Raw genomic sequence first — 19,166 nt, forward strand, 5'->3', positions numbered from 1 at the left:
ACATTGTCAGAACTCAGCTTAAAATAAGTTTAATTGAGTAAATTAATTTTAAAATAAGCTGGTAGAAAACTTGAGATTAGCTTTTCTTTGTTAAGAAAACAGTTTCCTTGGAATGCTACTTTGATAATAGATTATATATAATGTTCTTTTAAATGATCTGCTGTATTTGCTTTTGAGATCTCCTGTAACTTTGGTTAAGAAATAAGTATCCACAGAGACCTATGATTCTGACCAAATTAAAAAAATGATTTATTTATAAGTACTATCAAATTACAATTAAAGTGCTTTTAATCCAGCTAACTTTAAAATGTTTCATGGGGTCCTTGAGGCATTCAAAAAAAAAAAAGAGTTAAATTTACTAAAATTATTTGAAGTGTTAAAATACATAAAGAGTATTATCAAATGAGTGATAAACCTCATATTACATAGACAAATAGATGTTTTAATATAGATATATATATATTTAATATTCAGAACTTTTACAGTTCCTGAAATTTGAATATATACTGGTACTATGCTATAATTCTTTTTTTCTAGTTATTTCAAATTATTATGTCACAACAGTTACCAAGTCTCATTGTCAATTTGCAGTGCAATCAGATTTAAAATGTGCCTTAAGTCTTTTGTCACTATTAGTTAATGGCTTTACTCTGCTTCCTTTGCAAAAATGTTTCCTTTTCTAGAAGATCTATAGAAAAAAATGTTTTTTTAGGAAATGCAAGTTTCTGACTTCCAGACCTTAATGATGAGCTGAGAAAGAAATTTAAAAAAAATTCTAAAAGGGAAATTGATGATTTCATAAGCAGTTAAACAAAAAGGATTGGTTACATTAGACTGTGCGAACTGGTAAATATGGTTATAATTTTATGGCTTCTATTTAAAATAATACTGGATTTTACTGTTTTGCAGGTAGAAAGAAATTCTCTCCAACAAGCAATTTGGTAAATTATACCTTTGTAAGAAGAACTGAAACATTTCTCTCTTCTTTACCTGATTTATTCAGAGAATGGAAGCTCTCAGGTTTTCAGAAGATTTATCAGATAATTAGGAAGGCCACCTTGTATGTAGCCTGCAAAAACCTCAAGGTATCTGGGTTTTTAAAAGGGAAGGAATTTGGCAAGATCTTTAAGATAAAAATCTTCAAGACAAACCCTTGGCATGACTTTCCTAGCCCTGAAGTGTCTTTTAAAAGCTTACTCTAAGATTCCTCATAAAGTCCTAACAAAGCCAATTAAAAAAATCTATATGATCAATTTCATTCATGTAAATCATCAGGCCAAGGTTGCTGACACCAGACTTAATTGGCAAATAAATTAGTCTTGGTTTGGCTAATATTTGATAAAAATGAGAGTAATTTTGGAGACAGAGATGTTTCAATGAAAACTTGCTAAATCTGTTAATCCCATTCTTTTAATTGTAGTCAGTATCACTAAGACTTACTTCCTAGGCAATTCTTTGCTATTATGTTATATTGCTGCAAAGTTTAACTGAGCTTCTAAAAGAACATTCTAAGCTTATTTCTAAAGTTTATCTCAGTAATCTATTTTTGGATAAAAATCAGATGCCCCAAAACCTACAACAAGAGGATTATGTATACTAAAAAAGACATAATATATAATGACTACTTCCAAGCTTATAGAGGAAGACCCTGATCCCTTACTATGGAGCCAGGAGGAGGTACAACAATTTAGGGATTTAAGAGAGGTGTTGACAGGTGTCCCTCTTCTGGCTCTACCATCCCTTTGAAAAACCTTTTCATTTATTTGTAAGCATGGGCTGAGAGACAGCTCTAGGGGTTCTCACAAAGAAACATGGGGAAAGCCACCAGCTGGTGGCCCAGAGGATGGCCAGAGGATGGCTGAGTACATACAGTTAGTAGCCACCACTGACCTATTAACTGAAGGAAACAAAAAAACTCACCTTTGGAGGAAGGCTGACTGTGAGTATATGGGGACACAAATGCCTCGTTAAAATGGATAAACTATTCTGTGGATACACTAGACAAAAGCAGCTGTTATGCTTGTGCCACAGGGAGACCAGAGCCCCAAGTGGTTCCCTTCCCTCTGGGATGGTCATCAGACCCACAGGGTCTTGAATGTGTCATGGCCCTCTTCCAGGACAAAATAACTTGAAATAATGAGTCAAGTTGGACTTTGTCACTGTTATTCCCTGAGGTCAAAAGTTCTGTGGGTCAGCCCCCGAGAACTCTTCTGCAGCCAAATGAAAATGTCAACTTCTCCTCATGTCTAAAATGACAAGAGGCAAAAGCAACTTTCTTATGCAACCTGACCAGGTGCAGTGAATGCTGATCCTACATCACACCCCACAATAAATCTCAGTTCCAAGTGCCCTGGGCAGATGTCTGGTGGTATTGTGGGAGTCCACTAATGGGCATTCTTCTGGAAAATCAAAGTGACACCTATACTTTGATGCAATTGGCCATCCCTTTCCCTGGCATTTAGGCTCCAATCTCAACTCAGCCAATCCTGAGGAAATGAGACATCACCCCCATGGGGGGGGGTCCTTTGACCCCCCCCAGGTCTATATTGATTCAATAGGTGTTCCAAACAAATTTAAGACAAGAAATAAGGTAGCTGCCAGGTTTGAATCTGCTCTCTTTTGGTGGTCAACAATAAACAAAAATGTTGATTGGATAAACTACATCTTTTACAGTCAACAAAGTTTCATTAATTACACTAGAGGTGCCATTAAAAAAATAGCTGAACAGCTACAGCCAACTAGTCAAATGGCATGGTAAAATAGACTTGCTTTAGACATGATGCTGACAGAAAAGGGTGGAGTCTGTGTAATGATTGCTATCCAGTGCTGTACATTCATTCCCAACAACACCACCCCAGACAGCACCGTCATCAAGGCCCTGTGCAGATTAACAACCTTAGCAGATGAGCATTCAGAGAATTCTGTTATTAATGACCCCTTCACAGACCTTTTAGAAAATTGGTTAAAAAAAATGAAATAGACTAATAGCTTAAATCTTTACCCCTCAAATTACTGTAGTTAGTGTCTGTGTCTTAGTTGCATGTTGTATAATTCCTTGTGCCAGGGGACTTATTCAAAAATTAACAGAAACTGCCCCAATAAAGCAACTAGGACCCCCTCCCAACCACATCAATATACTCCTGATGGACACAATAGAACATGAGAGCCAAATCATGCTCAAAGAGTTTGAAGAAAAGAATATTTGATTAAAAAAAATGAAAGGGGGGAATTGTGGAAAGTAATACAATGTCTTTTCTATCAAAGGAAATCTTGGCTACTCCATTTTGCTCCAGTTTTGCTGAAACATCTTCCTGTGACACCCCTCCTGTTTCTCTCTTCTCCTAGTAACAATTTGTTTCAAATTAGCCAATTGGGAAGAATGTGCACCCTGACCTGACCAATGGGAGGGGGACAGGTACATCACCTGCATTAGGGATAAATAGGGGAGGGTCCTTTGTTCTGTATGCATGCTTTTTGGAGCACCCACACCCTTCTGCAGAAGTAAAGAGCCTTGTCGAGATCTCCTTATGTTCATGTGTCTCATTTTTCAACACTGACAATCTGAGCCATGTCCCCATCATCCTGACGATCACTTAGAAGTTGAATCTAATAAAAATGGCACAAAAGAGAAACAGACTCTGAGTTTTTCAGGTGGCTGGTGGGGTGCGGGTTTGACCTGTGGTCCAGGAAGTCCCCAGGTGTGTCCAAAACAAAACAACAAAGTGTAGACAGACTCACAGATTTTGAAAACAAACTCATGGTTACCAAAGGGGAAAGATGATGGGGGAGGGATAAATTGAGTTTTGATTAACATATTCACACTACTGTAAATAAAATAGATAACCAACAAGGCCCTACTGTATAGCACAGGGAAATCTACTTAATATTCTATAATAACCTATATAGGAAAATTCACAGAATAAATAATGGATATATGGATGTATATAACTTTGCTGTACACCTGAAAATAACACCTTATTGTAAATCAATGATTCTCCAATATTTTTTAAAATATTTATAAAATAAAAGTGAAATTTTCATGATTTGGAGGACAATTAATTTGTCCTGTTATATTCTTGTAAGAGATTTTTCCCTCCCTTCAAAACAAGTACAAAATTTGTTGAAAACAAATGAAATATTTGTACTCTTACATTGAGCACCAAAAGACAGGTCTCTTATGTCTTCAGTTGTGAAGGGATCAGCACATGCATAGAAAGAACATACCACAGTCCAGGAAAGAATTACAAAAAAGGGATTATAAGGAACCTCCCCCCCGGGACATATGGTCAGCAATATAATCTCTCCTTATCAGGTGGAGTAAGAAAAATAAAATCTGGTAATTTAGGGAGGAATAGATAGTGGACTCTGAGGGTTTTACAGAGCATTGGAGAATGTAAATCCTACACTAACTGCTGATTCAGAAAGTCTTTATTTCTTTGTTAGCACTCATAGACACAGCCTTCCCGCGCTCTCTCCCATTTCAGCCCTGGCTGAGTTACTATCCAGACCCACCCACTGCCACGCCCTGTGACTGTTACATCATCCCATTAGGAGACACACCCAGACATCCTTTTTTCTATGTCAGTCAGTACCTATGTCAGTCACAGCAGGTGTTCAGACCTGGTTTCTCTCCTTGTATCTCTTCTAATTGACAGATGTACCTGGGTATGGACACAAGCCTGGCAGAAGGCCAGGTCACCCTGAGGGTAGCCCTCTGGCTGCTTGGATTCTGGGCAGTGCTGGCTCCAGTACAGTGCTCTCAAGGCCATCCCTCATGGCGTTACATCTCTTCAGAAGTTGTGATACCCAGAAAGGAGTTACACCATGGCAAGGGCTTTCAGATGCCAGGCTGGCTCTCCTATAGCCTGCATTTTGGGGGCCAGAGGCATATTATCCACATGCGACACAAGAAATTATTTTGGTCCAGACACCTGTTGACGATGACTCAGGATGACCAAGGGGCCTTGCAGATGGACTATCCCTTCATCCCTTCTGACTGTTACTACTTCGGCTACCTAGAGGAGATTCCTCTTTCAATGGTCACTGTGGACACATGCTCTGGGGGTCTCGAAGGTATTATGAAGTTGGATGACCTTGCCTATGAAATCAAACCCCTCAAGTATTCTGAAAGATTTGAACATGTAGTTTCTCAGATAGTGGCAGATGCCAATGCAACAGGACCTGCATATAGACTGGGGCACAAGGAAGATAAGTACCCACTGTTTCCTGAAGCAGATATCAGTATAGCCCCCAGGGGTGGGGGTAGGCTGTTTGCAGGACCTAGGGGATATATGAGAGGATTTGGTCAGTTTTCTAATTCAATGTATCGGGTATTCAACAATGTAACATCCTGTGTAGAAATTCTCGTACGCATATCTAGTTTATCAGACTCCATGTATGAAGGAATTTATTTAAGGTTCTTTCTCATTGCAGTCCTAATATATAATGTAAGAGATCCAACTGCTATGAATAATTATAACGTACGAAATGGTGCATATGCCAATTATCATAAAAGACACTTGAGACCAGTTATAAGACCCACTACATCCTTCATGATCATTAAGGATGGACCACGACAAGGTGTATTTTCACCAGAACTATACTCAATATGTGGTGAGAAGGATCTTCTCTTCATTGGACAGCTAGGCAGACATTATTTCTTGTTATCTATTGTAGTAACCTACACCTCTGCAAGAAGTTTAGGTCTGTATTATGATAATGAGAACTGTATTTGCATGAGAAGGGCAACCTGTCTTATGTCACAGTACCCTGCTCTGACAGATGCTTTCAGTGAGTGTTCCTTTGTACATCTGCGGAATATTTTAGTTGCAAACCATTGTGTTTTTATTGGAGTAGAACGCTATTTCAATGCAAGCATGACAAATATGCGTTGTGGTAACTATATAGTGGAGGATTGGGAGACATGTGACTGCGGCTCCTACAAGCAGTGTTATAGCAACCTATGCTGTCAACATGACTGCGTTTTTGAGCCAGGAGCTATTTGTAATGAAGAACTATGCTGTACAAACTGTACCTACTCTGTACCTGGAACTCTGTGCAGGCCAATCCAAAATATATGTGATCTTCCAGAGTACTGCAAAGGAAATAACTATTCCTGCCCAGATAATTTTTATCTGCAAGATGGAACCCCCTGTACTGAAGAAGCCTACTGCTATAAAGGAAACTGCACTGATCGCACTTTGCACTGCAAAGAAATCTTTGGAATAAATTCAGTTAATGCTAACGATGCCTGTTATACAATAAATACAAGAGGTGATCGATTTGGACACTGTATACAACTGAGAAATACACTCACACATCGGGCTTGTAACAGTGAAGACATAAAGTGTGGAAGGCTGCAGTGTAGCAATATTACTCACGTTCCCTCCTTGCAGGATCGTGTTTCATTCCATCAGTCAAAGATCTCAGAGTACTGGTGTTGGGGAGTAGACAGAATCTATTCCCCAGAAACGACTGATGTTGGTCATGTGAGAAATGGTACCCCCTGTGCTCCTGGAAGATTCTGTGAGAATAACTTCTGCAATGGTACTATAAGTGCACTAATTTATGACTGTCTCCCTGAGAAATGCCATTTTAGAGGAATTTGCAACAATCAAAGGAACTGCCATTGCCATGTAGGCTGGGAACCACCACTGTGCTTACAAAGAGGTTCTGGAGGGAGCATAAACAGTGGACCCAGTTCAGGAAGAATTCGCTCAGTGCAAAAAAGTACTCGAGAAATCTTTTATTTGAGAGTGGTCTTCGGTCGCCTGTATGCCTTCATAGCTGCACTCCTCTTTGGTGTGGCCACAAATGTAAAGAATATCAAGACCAGTGTAGTTAAGGAAGTGACAGAAAATGTTAATGCATTATAAGCCAGCCTCCTGCCCTTGTAAAACCTTTGGAAATATGTAAGTGATAACTGCGATGAAATCAGTAATAAGATGGCAAAGTTGGATATTACACTCAAGAGGTCTTTGAGAGATTTGGAGGGACTTCCACAAAGCAGGGGTTGTTGACAGGCATTGACATTCTCACATCAGGTCTCTTTGATTAGCACTCTGAAATAAATCTTGAAAAACCACTTTTTTGATGTCCTCTAATATTTTGTAAACTCTGAGAGAGCAAAGTGAGCCTGAGACTTTGGCCAGGAAATGATACCTGAGCTAGCAGCTGGGTCTTTGCCAGAGTTCCCTCATCCACTATTCACAGAAGTTCTCATGGGCTTCTTTAGGGGGCATATTCATGACATTTCTCCAATCAGTGCTCTCAAACAGTGGAGTTTTCGTCCTCCTCTAGGTAATCTCTCATTCTCCAAACCCAAAATGGGTTCAGGGCAATAGAGGGCTACTCCTGACAACACCATCTGTCTCCTTCTTGGGTTGTTGTGGGACATAGATATTAAGAGGTCGAATGTAGCTGTCACTGAAATTCCACCAGAAAATCAGGTAGAAATACCTATGGAGGACCAAGGCATTAAAAGGGCGCTCTATGAATGCTAATTCCTCCCTTCCTTCTTTCATTTACGTACATTTTTTTTGATCTATTTATGGCAGCATCTATGGTGTATGGAGGTTCCCAGGCTAGGTATCCAACTGGCGCTGCAGCGGCTGGCCTACACCACAGCCACAGCAATGCCAGATTTGAAACATGTCTGTGACTAACACCAAGCTCACCACAATGCCAGGTCTTTTAACTTATTGAGCAAGGTTAGGGACAAACCTGCATCCTCATAGATACTAGTTGGATTCTTAACACGCTGAGCACAGTGGAAACTCCCGAATCTACATTTCAATACACTTCCTTTAACTGTAAGCTGAGTGATTGGTGGGGAATAACAGACACCAGTGTTTAGACCAGACCTGTAAGGCAGGAAAATGTGTCTCTTTTGTATGTAAATAATATTCAATGAGCTATTATTTTGTAATGTGATGTAAAACTAAGAAGATATAATACATAAGTAAAAAGTAACTAACATGATATATTAACACTTGACACCATATTAACATTTCCATGTGCAATACAGGTATATCACATAGAATTATATTATAGTCCAGAGAAAACAAATTTGGGACTGTTTTAAAAAATATTTTTTGAGTTTAATTAAATTCATATCATTAAAACTGTCCTTTACATATATATACAGTTTGGAAATCCTAAAATCTCAAAATGAAAAGAAAATTGATATCTAATATTAGAAAATAACAGGATTAAGGAAACCGATAGGGGTAGGGGTAGGGGAAGCATTACGATTAGGTTTAGGATTACAATTGGGGTTGAGGTTGAGGGTTGAGGGTTGAGGTTTGGCTTGGGGTTGGGGTTGGGCTTAGGCTGGGATGAGGGTTAGGGTTGGGGTTGTGGTTAAGGCTTAGAGGTTGGGGTTGGGGTTTGGGATCAGGCTTGGATCTGTGTCGGGGTGGGGCTCAGGATTCGGGTTAGGGATAGGATTAGGGATGAAGTTGGGGTGCGGATTGGAATTAGGGTTCGGGATTGGGGTTAGGGGTTCGGGTTCGGAATTGGGGTTTAGTTTTCGGGTTGGGGTTGGGGATGGGGTTGAGGTTGGGGTTGGGGTTAGAGTTAGAGAAAGGGGTTAGGGGACAGGTGCTGGTTCGGTTCGGGTTCGGGGTTAGGGATAGGGTGTGGGTTCGGGTTCGGGTTCGGGTTCGGGGTTAGGGCTAGGGTGCGGGTTCGAGTTCGGGTTCGGGTTCGGGGTTAGGGCTAGGGTATGGGTTCGGGTTCCGGTTAAGGTTCGGGTTTGGGTTCGGGTTAGTGTTAGGGTTCAGGTTCGGGTTCGGGTTCAGGTTAGGATTCGGGTTAGGGTTAGGGTTCAGGTTCGGGTTAGGGTTCGGGTTCACGGTTCGGGTTCAGGTACGGGTTGTTCGGGTTCGTGTTCGGGTTGTTCCGGTTCGGGTTCAGGTTCGGGTTGGGGTTCAGGTCCGGGTTCGGATAGGGGTTCGGGTTCGGGTTAAAGGGTTAGGGTTAGGGTTAGGGTTAGGGTTAGGGTTAGGGTTCGGGTTAGGGTTCGGGTTAGGGTTAGGGTTAGGGTTAGGGTTCGGGTTCGGGTTCGGGTTAGGGTTCGGGTTAGGGTTCGGGTTCGGGTTCGGGTTAGGGTTCGGGTTAGGGTTAGGGTTCGGGTTCGGGTTCGGGTTCGGGTTCGGGTTAGGGTTAGGGTTCGGGCTCGGGTTCGGGTTAGGGTTAGGGTTAGGGTTCGGGTTCGGGTTAGGGTTAGGGTTCGGGTTCGGGTTAGGGTTAGGGTTAGGGTTAGGGTTAGGGTTAGGGTTAGGGTTAGGGTTCGGGTTAGGGTTAGGGTTAGGGTTAGGGTTAGGGTTAGGGTTCGGGTTAGGGTTAGGGTTAGGGTTAGGGTTAGGGTTAGGGTTCGGGTTAGGGTTAGGGTTCGGGTTCGGGTTAGGGTTAGGGTTCGGGTTAGGGTTAGGGTTAGGGTTAGGGTTAGGGTTAGGGTTAGGGTTAGGGTTAGGGTTAGGGTTAGGGTTAGGGTTAGGGTTAGGGTTAGGGTTAGGGTTAGGGTTAGGGTTAGGGTTCGGGTTAGGGTTCGGGTTAGGGTTAGGGTTAGGGTTAGGGTTAGGGTTAGGGTTAGGGTTAGGGTTAGGGTTAGGGTTAGGGTTAGGGTTAGGGTTAGGGTTAGGGTTAGGGTTAGGGTTAGGGTTAGGGTTAGGGTTAGGGTTAGGGTTAGGGTTAGGGTTCGGGTTAGGGTTCGGGTTAGGGTTAGGGTTCGGGTTAGGGTTAGGGTTCGGGTTCGGGTTAGGGTTAGGGTTCGGGTTCGGGTTAGGGTTAGGGTTAGGGTTCGGGTTAGGGTTAGGGTTCGGGTTAGGGTTCGGGTTAGGGTTAGGGTTCGGGTTAGGGTTAGGGTTAGGGTTCGGGTTAGGGTTAGGGTTAGGGTTAGGGTTAGGGTTAGGGTTCGGGTTAGGGTTCGGGTTAGGGTTCGGGTTAGGGTTCGGGTTAGGGTTCGGGTTAGGGTTAGGGTTAGGGTTCGGGTTAGGGTTAGGGTTCGGGTTAGGGTTAGGGTTAGGGTTCGGGTTAGGGTTCGGGTTAGGGTTAGGGTTCGGGTTAGGGTTAGGGTTAGGGTTAGGGTTAGGGTTAGGGTTAGGGTTCGGGTTAGGGTTAGGGTTAGGGTTAGGGTTCGGGTTAGGGTTAGGGTTAGGGTTAGGGTTAGGGTTAGGGGTTAGGGTTAGGGTTAGGGTTAGGGTTAGGGTTAGGGTTAGGGGTTAGGGTTAGGGTTAGGGTTAGGGTTAGGGTTAGGGTTAGGGTTAGGGTTAGGGTTAGGGTTAGGGTTAGGGTTAGGGTTAGGGTTAGGGTTAGGGTTAGGGTTAGGGTTAGGGTTAGGGTTAGGGTTAGGGTTAGGGTTAGGGTTAGGGTTAGGGTTAGGGTTAGGGTTAGGGTTAGGGTTAGGGTTAGGGTTAGGGTTAGGGTTAGGGTTAGGGTTAGGGTTAGGGTTAGGGTTAGGGTTAGGGTTAGGGTTAGGGTTAGGGTTAGGGTTAGGGTTAGGGTTAGGGTTAGGGTTAGGGTTAGGGTTAGGGTTAGGGTTAGGGTTAGGGTTAGGGTTAGGGTTAGGGTTAGGGTTAGGGTTAGGGTTAGGGTTAGGGTTAGGGTTAGGGTTAGGGTTAGGGTTAGGGTTAGGGTTAGGGTTAGGGTTAGGGTTAGGGTTAGGGTTAGGGTTAGGGTTAGGGTTAGGGTTAGGGTTAGGGTTAGGGTTAGGGTTAGGGTTAGGGTTAGGGTTAGGGTTAGGGTTAGGGTTAGGGTTAGGGTTAGGGTTAGGGTTAGGGTTAGGGTTAGGGTTAGGGTTAGGGTTAGGGTTAGGGTTAGGGTTAGGGTTAGGGTTAGGGTTAGGGTTAGGGTTAGGGTTAGGGTTAGGGTTAGGGTTAGGGTTAGGGTTAGGGTTAGGGTTAGGGTTAGGGTTAGGGTTAGGGTTAGGGTTAGGGTTAGGGTTAGGGTTAGGGTTAGGGTTAGGGTTAGGGTTAGGGTTAGGGTTAGGGTTAGGGTTAGGGTTAGGGTTAGGGTTAGGGTTAGGGTTAGGGTTAGGGTTAGGGTTAGGGTTAGGGTTAGGGTTAGGGTTAGGGTTAGGGTTAGGGTTAGGGTTAGGGTTAGGGTTAGGGTTAGGGTTAGGGTTAGGGTTAGGGTTAGGGTTAGGGTTAGGGTTAGGGTTAGGGTTAGGGTTAGGGTTAGGGTTAGGGTTAGGGTTAGGGTTAGGGTTAGGGTTAGGGTTAGGGTTAGGGTTAGGGTTAGGGTTAGGGTTAGGGTTAGGGTTAGGGTTAGGGTTAGGGTTAGGGTTAGGGTTAGGGTTAGGGTTAGGGTTAGGGTTAGGGTTAGGGTTAGGGTTAGGGTTAGGGTTAGGGTTAGGGTTAGGGTTAGGGTTAGGGTTAGGGTTAGGGTTAGGGTTAGGGTTAGGGTTAGGGTTAGGGTTAGGGTTAGGGTTAGGGTTAGGGTTAGGGTTAGGGTTAGGGTTAGGGTTAGGGTTAGGGTTAGGGTTAGGGTTAGGGTTAGGGTTAGGGTTAGGGTTAGGGTTAGGGTTAGGGTTAGGGTTAGGGTTAGGGTTAGGGTTAGGGTTAGGGTTAGGGTTAGGGTTAGGGTTAGGGTTAGGGTTAGGGTTAGGGTTAGGGTTAGGGTTAGGGTTAGGGTTAGGGTTAGGGTTAGGGTTAGGGTTAGGGTTAGGGTTAGGGTTAGGGTTAGGGTTAGGGTTAGGGTTAGGGTTAGGGTTAGGGTTAGGGTTAGGGTTAGGGTTAGGGTTAGGGTTAGGGTTAGGGTTAGGGTTAGGGTTAGGGTTAGGGTTAGGGTTAGGGTTAGGGTTAGGGTTAGGGTTAGGGTTAGGGTTAGGGTTAGGGTTAGGGTTAGGGTTAGGGTTAGGGTTAGGGTTAGGGTTAGGGTTAGGGTTAGGGTTAGGGTTAGGGTTAGGGTTAGGGTTAGGGTTAGGGTTAGGGTTAGGGTTAGGGTTAGGGTTAGGGTTAGGGTTAGGGTTAGGGTTAGGGTTAGGGTTAGGGTTAGGGTTAGGGTTAGGGTTAGGGTTAGGGTTAGGGTTAGGGTTAGGGTTAGGGTTAGGGTTAGGGTTAGGGTTAGGGTTAGGGTTAGGGTTAGGGTTAGGGTTAGGGTTAGGGTTAGGGTTAGGGTTAGGGTTAGGGTTAGGGTTAGGGTTAGGGTTAGGGTTAGGGTTAGGGTTAGGGTTAGGGTTAGGGTTAGGGTTAGGGTTAGGGTTAGGGTTAGGGTTAGGGTTAGGGTTAGGGTTAGGGTTAGGGTTAGGGTTAGGGTTAGGGTTAGGGTTAGGGTTAGGGTTAGGGTTAGGGTTAGGGTTAGGGTTAGGGTTAGGGTTAGGGTTAGGGTTAGGGTTAGGGTTAGGGTTAGGGTTAGGGTTAGGGTTAGGGTTAGGGTTAGGGTTAGGGTTAGGGTTAGGGTTAGGGTTAGGGTTAGGGTTAGGGTTAGGGTTAGGGTTAGGGTTAGGGTTAGGGTTAGGGTTAGGGTTAGGGTTAGGGTTAGGGTTAGGGTTAGGGTTAGGGTTAGGGTTAGGGTTAGGGTTAGGGTTAGGGTTAGGGTTAGGGTTAGGGTTAGGGTTAGGGTTAGGGTTAGGGTTAGGGTTAGGGTTAGGGTTAGGGTTAGGGTTAGGGTTAGGGTTAGGGTTAGGGTTAGGGTTAGGGTTAGGGTTAGGGTTAGGGTTAGGGTTAGGGTTAGGGTTAGGGTTAGGGTTAGGGTTAGGGTTAGGGTTAGGGTTAGGGTTAGGGTTAGGGTTAGGGTTAGGGTTAGGGTTAGGGTTAGGGTTAGGGTTAGGGTTAGGGTTAGGGTTAGGGTTAGGGTTAGGGTTAGGGTTAGGGTTAGGGTTAGGGTTAGGGTTAGGGTTAGGGTTAGGGTTAGGGTTAGGGTTAGGGTTAGGGTTAGGGTTAGGGTTAGGGTTAGGGTTAGGGTTAGGGTTAGGGTTAGGGTTAGGGTTAGGGTTAGGGTTAGGGTTAGGGTTAGGGTTAGGGTTAGGGTTAGGGTTAGGGTTAGGGTTAGGGTTAGGGTTAGGGTTAGGGTTAGGGTTAGGGTTAGGGTTAGGGTTAGGGTTAGGGTTAGGGTTAGGGTTAGGGTTAGGGTTAGGGTTAGGGTTAGGGTTAGGGTTAGGGTTAGGGTTAGGGTTAGGGTTAGGGTTAGGGTTAGGGTTAGGGTTAGGGTTAGGGTTAGGGTTAGGGTTAGGGTTAGGGTTAGGGTTAGGGTTAGGGTTAGGGTTAGGGTTAGGGTTAGGGTTAGGGTTAGGGTTAGGGTTAGGGTTAGGGTTAGGGTTAGGGTTAGGGTTAGGGTTAGGGTTAGGGTTAGGGTTAGGGTTAGGGTTAGGGTTAGGGTTAGGGTTAGGGTTAGGGTTAGGGTTAGGGTTAGGGTTAGGGTTAGGGTTAGGGTTAGGGTTAGGGTTAGGGTTAGGGTTAGGGTTAGGGTTAGGGTTAGGGTTAGGGTTAGGGTTAGGGTTAGGGTTAGGGTTAGGGTTAGGGTTAGGGTTAGGGTTAGGGTTAGGGTTAGGGTTAGGGTTAGGGTTAGGGTTAGGGTTAGGGTTAGGGTTAGGGTTAGGGTTAGGGTTAGGGTTAGGGTTAGGGTTAGGGTTAGGGTTAGGGTTAGGGTTAGGGTTAGGGTTAGGGTTAGGGTTAGGGTTAGGGTTAGGGTTAGGGTTAGGGTTAGGGTTAGGGTTAGGGTTAGGGTTAGGGTTAGGGTTAGGGTTAGGGTTAGGGTTAGGGTTAGGGTTAGGGTTAGGGTTAGGGTTAGGGTTAGGGTTAGGGTTAGGGTTAGGGTTAGGGTTAGGGTTAGGGTTAGGGTTAGGGTTAGGGTTAGGGTTAGGGTTAGGGTTAGGGTTAGGGTTAGGGTTAGGGTTAGGGTTAGGGTTAGGGTTAGGGTTAGGGTTAGGGTTAGGGTTAGGGTTAGGGTTAGGGTTAGGGTTAGGGTTAGGGTTAGGGTTAGGGTTAGGGTTAGGGTTAGGGTTAGGGTTAGGGTTAGGGTTAGGGTTAGGGTTAGGGTTAGGGTTAGGGTTAGGGTTAGGGTTAGGGTTAGGGTTAGGGTTAGGGTTAGGGTTAGGGTTAGGGTTAGGGTTAGGGTTAGGGTTAGGGTTAGGGTTAGGGTTAGGGTTAGGGTTAGGGTTAGGGTTAGGGTTAGGGTTAGGGTTAGGGTTAGGGTTAGGGTTAGGGTTAGGGTTAGGGTTAGGGTTAGGGTTAGGGTTAGGGTTAGGGTTAGGGTTAGGGTTAGGGTTAGGGTTAGGGTTAGGGTTAGGGTTAGGGTTAGGGTTAGGGTTAGGGTTAGGGTTAGGGTTAGGGTTAGGGTTAGGGTTAGGGTTAGGGTTAGGGTTAGGGTTAGGGTTAGGGTTAGGGTTAGGGTTAGGGTTAGGGTTAGGGTTAGGGTTAGGGTTAGGGTTAGGGTTAGGGTTAGGGTTAGGGTTAGGGTTAGGGTTAGGGTTAGGGTTAGGGTTAGGGTTAGGGTTAGGGTTAGGGTTAGGGTTAGGGTTAGGGTTAGGGTTAGGGTTAGGGTTAGGGTTAGGGTTAGGGTTAGGGTTAGGGTTAGGGTTAGGGTTAGGGTTAGGGTTAGGGTTAGGGTTAGGGTTAGGGTTAGGGTTAGGGTTAGGGTTAGGGTTAGGGTTAGGGTTAGGGTTAGGGTTAGGGTTAGGGTTAGGGTTAGGGTTAGGGTTAGGGTTAGGGTTAGGGTTAGGGTTAGGGTTAGGGTTAGGGTTAGGGTTAGGGTTAGGGTTAGGGTTAGGGTTAGGGTTAGGGTTAGGGTTAGGGTTAGGGTTAGGGTTAGGGTTAGGGTTAGGGTTAGGGTTAGGGTTAGGGTTAGGGTTAGGGTTAGGGTTAGGGTTAGGGTTAGGGTTAGGGTTAGGGTTAGGGTTAGGGTTAGGGTTAGGGTTAGGGTTAGGGTTAGGGTTAGGGTTAGGGTTAGGGTTAGGGTTAGGGTTAGGGTTAGGGTTAGGGTTAGGGTTAGGGTTAGGGTTAGGGTTAGGGTTAGGGTTAGGGTTAGGGTTAGGGTTAGGGTTAGGGTTAGGGTTAGGGTTAGGGTTAGGGTTAGGGTTAGGGTTAGGGTTAGGGTTAGGGTTAGGGTTAGGGTTAGGGTTAGGGTTAGGGTTAGGGTTAGGGTTAGGGTTAGGGTTAGGGTTAGGGTTAGGGTTAGGGTTAGGGTTAGGGTTAGGGTTAGGGTTAGGGTTAGGGTTAGGGTTAGGGTTAGGGTTAGGGTTAGGGTTAGGGTTAGGGTTAGGGTTAGGGTTAGGGTTAGGGTTAGGGTTAGGGTTAGGGTTAGGGTTAGGGTTAGGGTTAGGGTTAGGGTTAGGGTTAGGGTTAGGGTTAGGGTTAGGGTTAGGGTTAGGGTTAGGGTTAGGGTTAGGGTTAGGGTTAGGGTTAGGGTTAGGGTTAGGGTTAGGGTTAGGGTTAGGGTTAGGGTTAGGGTTAGGGTTAGGGTTAGGGTTAGGGTTAGGGTTAGGGTTAGGGTTAGGGTTAGGGTTAGGGTTAGGGTTAGGGTTAGGGTTAGGGTTAGGGTTAGGGTTAGGGTTAGGGTTAGGGTTAGGGTTAGGGTTAGGGTTAGGGTTAGGGTTAGGGTTAGGGTTAGGGTTAGGGTTAGGGTTAGGGTTAGGGTTAGGGTTAGGGTTAGGGTTAGGGTTAGGGTTAGGGTTAGGGTTAGGGTTAGGGTTAGGGTTAGGGTTAGGGTTAGGGTTAGGGTTAGGGTTAGGGTTAGGGTTAGGGTTAGGGTTAGGGTTAGGGTTAGGGTTAGGGTTAGGGTTAGGGTTAGGGTTAGGGTTAGGGTTAGGGTTAGGGTTAGGGTTAGGGTTAGGGTTAGGGTTAGGGTTAGGGTTAGGGTTAGGGTTAGGGTTAGGGTTAGGGTTAGGGTTAGGGTTAGGGTTAGGGTTAGGGTTAGGGTTAGGGTTAGGGTTAGGGTTAGGGTTAGGGTTAGGGTTAGGGTTAGGGTTAGGGTTAGGGTTAGGGTTAGGGTTAGGGTTAGGGTTAGGGTTAGGGTTAGGGTTAGGGTTAGGGTTAGGGTTAGGGTTAGGGTTAGGGTTAGGGTTAGGGTTAGGGTTAGGGTTAGGGTTAGGGTTAGGGTTAGGGTTAGGGTTAGGGTTAGGGTTAGGGTTAGGGTTAGGGTTAGGGTTAGGGTTAGGGTTAGGGTTAGGGTTAGGGTTAGGGTTAGGGTTAGGGTTAGGGTTAGGGTTAGGGTTAGGGTTAGGGTTAGGGTTAGGGTTAGGGTTAGGGTTAGGGTTAGGGTTAGGGTTAGGGTTAGGGTTAGGGTTAGGGTTAGGGTTAGGGTTAGGGTTAGGGTTAGGGTTAGGGTTAGGGTTAGGGTTAGGGTTAGGGTTAGGGTTAGGGTTAGGGTTAGGGTTAGGGTTAGGGTTAGGGTTAGGGTTAGGGTTAGGGTTAGGGTTAGGGTTAGGGTTAGGGTTAGGGTTAGGGTTAGGGTTAGGGTTAGGGTTAGGGTTAGGGTTAGGGTTAGGGTTAGGGTTAGGGTTAGGGTTAGGGTTAGGGTTAGGGTTAGGGTTAGGGTTAGGGTTAGGGTTAGGGTTAGGGTTAGGGTTAGGGTTAGGGTTAGGGTTAGGGTTAGGGTTAGGGTTAGGGTTAGGGTTAGGGTTAGGGTTAGGGTTAGGGTTAGGGTTAGGGTTAGGGTTAGGGTTAGGGTTAGGGTTAGGGTTAGGGTTAGGGTTAGGGTTAGGGTTAGGGTTAGGGTTAGGGTTAGGGTTAGGGTTAGGGTTAGGGTTAGGGTTAGGGTTAGGGTTAGGGTTAGGGTTAGGGTTAGGGTTAGGGTTAGGGTTAGGGTTAGGGTTAGGGTTAGGGTTAGGGTTAGGGTTAGGGTTAGGGTTAGGGTTAGGGTTAGGGTTAGGGTTAGGGTTAGGGTTAGGGTTAGGGTTAGGGTTAGGGTTAGGGTTAGGGTTAGGGTTAGGGTTAGGGTTAGGGTTAGGGTTAGGGTTAGGGTTAGGGTTAGGGTTAGGGTTAGGGTTAGGGTTAGGGTTAGGGTTAGGGTTAGGGTTAGGGTTAGGGTTAGGGTTAGGGTTAGGGTTAGGGTTAGGGTTAGGGTTAGGGTTAGGGTTAGGGTTAGGGTTAGGGTTAGGGTTAGGGTTAGGGTTAGGGTTAGGGTTAGGGTTAGGGTTAGGGTTAGGGTTAGGGTTAGGGTTAGGGTTAGGGTTAGGGTTAGGGTTAGGGTTAGGGTTAGGGTTAGGGTTAGGGTTAGGGTTAGGGTTAGGGTTAGGGTTAGGGTTAGGGTTAGGGTTAGGGTTAGGGTTAGGGTTAGGGTTAGGGTTAGGGTTAGGGTTAGGGTTAGGGTTAGGGTTAGGGTTAGGGTTAGGGTTAGGGTTAGGGTTAGGGTTAGGGTTAGGGTTAGGGTTAGGGTTAGGGTTAGGGTTAGGGTTAGGGTTAGGGTTAGGGTTAGGGTTAGGGTTAGGGTTAGGGTTAGGGTTAGGGTTAGGGTTAGGGTTAGGGTTAGGGTTAGGGTTAGGGTTAGGGTTAGGGTTAGGGTTAGGGTTAGGGTTAGGGTTAGGGTTAGGGTTAGGGTTAGGGTTAGGGTTAGGGTTAGGGTTAGGGTTAGGGTTAGGGTTAGGGTTAGGGTTAGGGTTAGGGTTAGGGTTAGGGTTAGGGTTAGGGTTAGGGTTAGGGTTAGGGTTAGGGTTAGGGTTAGGGTTAGGGTTAGGGTTAGGGTTAGGGTTAGGGTTAGGGTTAGGGTTAGGGTTAGGGTTAGGGTTAGGGTTAGGGTTAGGGTTAGGGTTAGGGTTAGGGTTAGGGTTAGGGTTAGGGTTAGGGTTAGGGTTAGGGTTAGGGTTAGGGTTAGGGTTAGGGTTAGGGTTAGGGTTAGGGTTAGGGTTAGGGTTAGGGTTAGGGTTAGGGTTAGGGTTAGGGTTAGGGTTAGGGTTAGGGTTAGGGTTAGGGTTAGGGTTAGGGTTAGGGTTAGGGTTAGGGTTAGGGTTAGGGTTAGGGTTAGGGTTAGGGTTAGGGTTAGGGTTAGGGTTAGGGTTAGGGTTAGGGTTAGGGTTAGGGTTAGGGTTAGGGTTAGGGTTAGGGTTAGGGTTAGGGTTAGGGTTAGGGTTAGGGTTAGGGTTAGGGTTAGGGTTAGGGTTAGGGTTAGGGTTAGGGTTAGGGTTAGGGTTAGGGTTAGGGTTAGGGTTAGGGTTAGGGTTAGGGTTAGGGTTAGGGTTAGGGTTAGGGTTAGGGTTAGGGTTAGGGTTAGGGTTAGGGTTAGGGTTAGGGTTAGGGTTAGGGTTAGGGTTAGGGTTAGGGTTAGGGTTAGGGTTAGGGTTAGGGTTAGGGTTAGGGTTAGGGTTAGGGTTAGGGTTAGGGTTAGGGTTAGGGTTAGGGTTAGGGTTAGGGTTAGGGTTAGGGTTAGGGTTAGGGTTAGGGTTAGGGTTAGGGTTAGGGTTAGGGTTAGGGTTAGGGTTAGGGTTAGGGTTAGGGTTAGGGTTAGGGTTAGGGTTAGGGTTAGGGTTAGGGTTAGGGTTAGGGTTAGGGTTAGGGTTAGGGTTAGGGTTAGGGTTAGGGTTAGGGTTAGGGTTAGGGTTAGGGTTAGGGTTAGGGTTAGGGTTAGGGTTAGGGTTAGGGTTAGGGTTAGGGTTAGGGTTAGGGTTAGGGTTAGGGTTAGGGTTAGGGTTAGGGTTAGGGTTAGGGTTAGGGTTAGGGTTAGGGTTAGGGTTAGGGTTAGGGTTAGGGTTAGGGTTAGGGTTAGGGTTAGGGTTAGGGTTAGGGTTAGGGTTAGGGTTAGGGTTAGGGTTAGGGTTAGGGTTAGGGTTAGGGTTAGGGTTAGGGTTAGGGTTAGGGTTAGGGTTAGGGTTAGGGTTAGGGTTAGGGTTAGGGTTAGGGTTAGGGTTAGGGTTAGGGTTAGGGTTAGGGTTAGGGTTAGGGTTAGGGTTAGGGTTAGGGTTAGGGTTAGGGTTAGGGTTAGGGTTAGGGTTAGGGTTAGGGTTAGGGTTAGGGTTAGGGTTAGGGTTAGGGTTAGGGTTAGGGTTAGGGTTAGGGTTAGGGTTAGGGTTAGGGTTAGGGTTAGGGTTAGGGTTAGGGTTAGGGTTAGGGTTAGGGTTAGGGTTAGGGTTAGGGTTAGGGTTAGGGTTAGGGTTAGGGTTAGGGTTAGGGTTAGGGTTAGGGTTAGGGTTAGGGTTAGGGTTAGGGTTAGGGTTAGGGTTAGGGTTAGGGTTAGGGTTAGGGTTAGGGTTAGGGTTAGGGTTAGGGTTAGGGTTAGGGTTAGGGTTAGGGTTA

The 19,166-nt window shown here is 45.8% G+C and overlaps 1 protein-coding gene across 1 annotated transcript; it reads left to right on the top strand.

Annotated features, from left to right (window-relative positions):
* The first annotated feature begins 4,655 nt into the window (after window positions 1–4,655).
* Window positions 4,656–6,228, top strand: LOC146402124 (disintegrin and metalloproteinase domain-containing protein 20-like). The gene is given in 2 exon segments (XM_084970579.1): window positions 4,656–6,107; window positions 6,109–6,228. Coding segments are annotated over 2 exon segments (1,572 nt in total).
* Window positions 6,229–19,166: the final 12,938 nt, after the last annotated feature.

This window comes from Sus scrofa, chromosome 7, assembly GCF_054392235.1.
Source record: "Sus scrofa isolate SSC_HxYL_T2T_F1_AM1 chromosome 7, Sscrofa_HxYL_maternal_Yorkshire_Landrace_v2.0, whole genome shotgun sequence".
NCBI lineage: Eukaryota > Metazoa > Chordata > Mammalia > Artiodactyla > Suidae > Sus > Sus scrofa.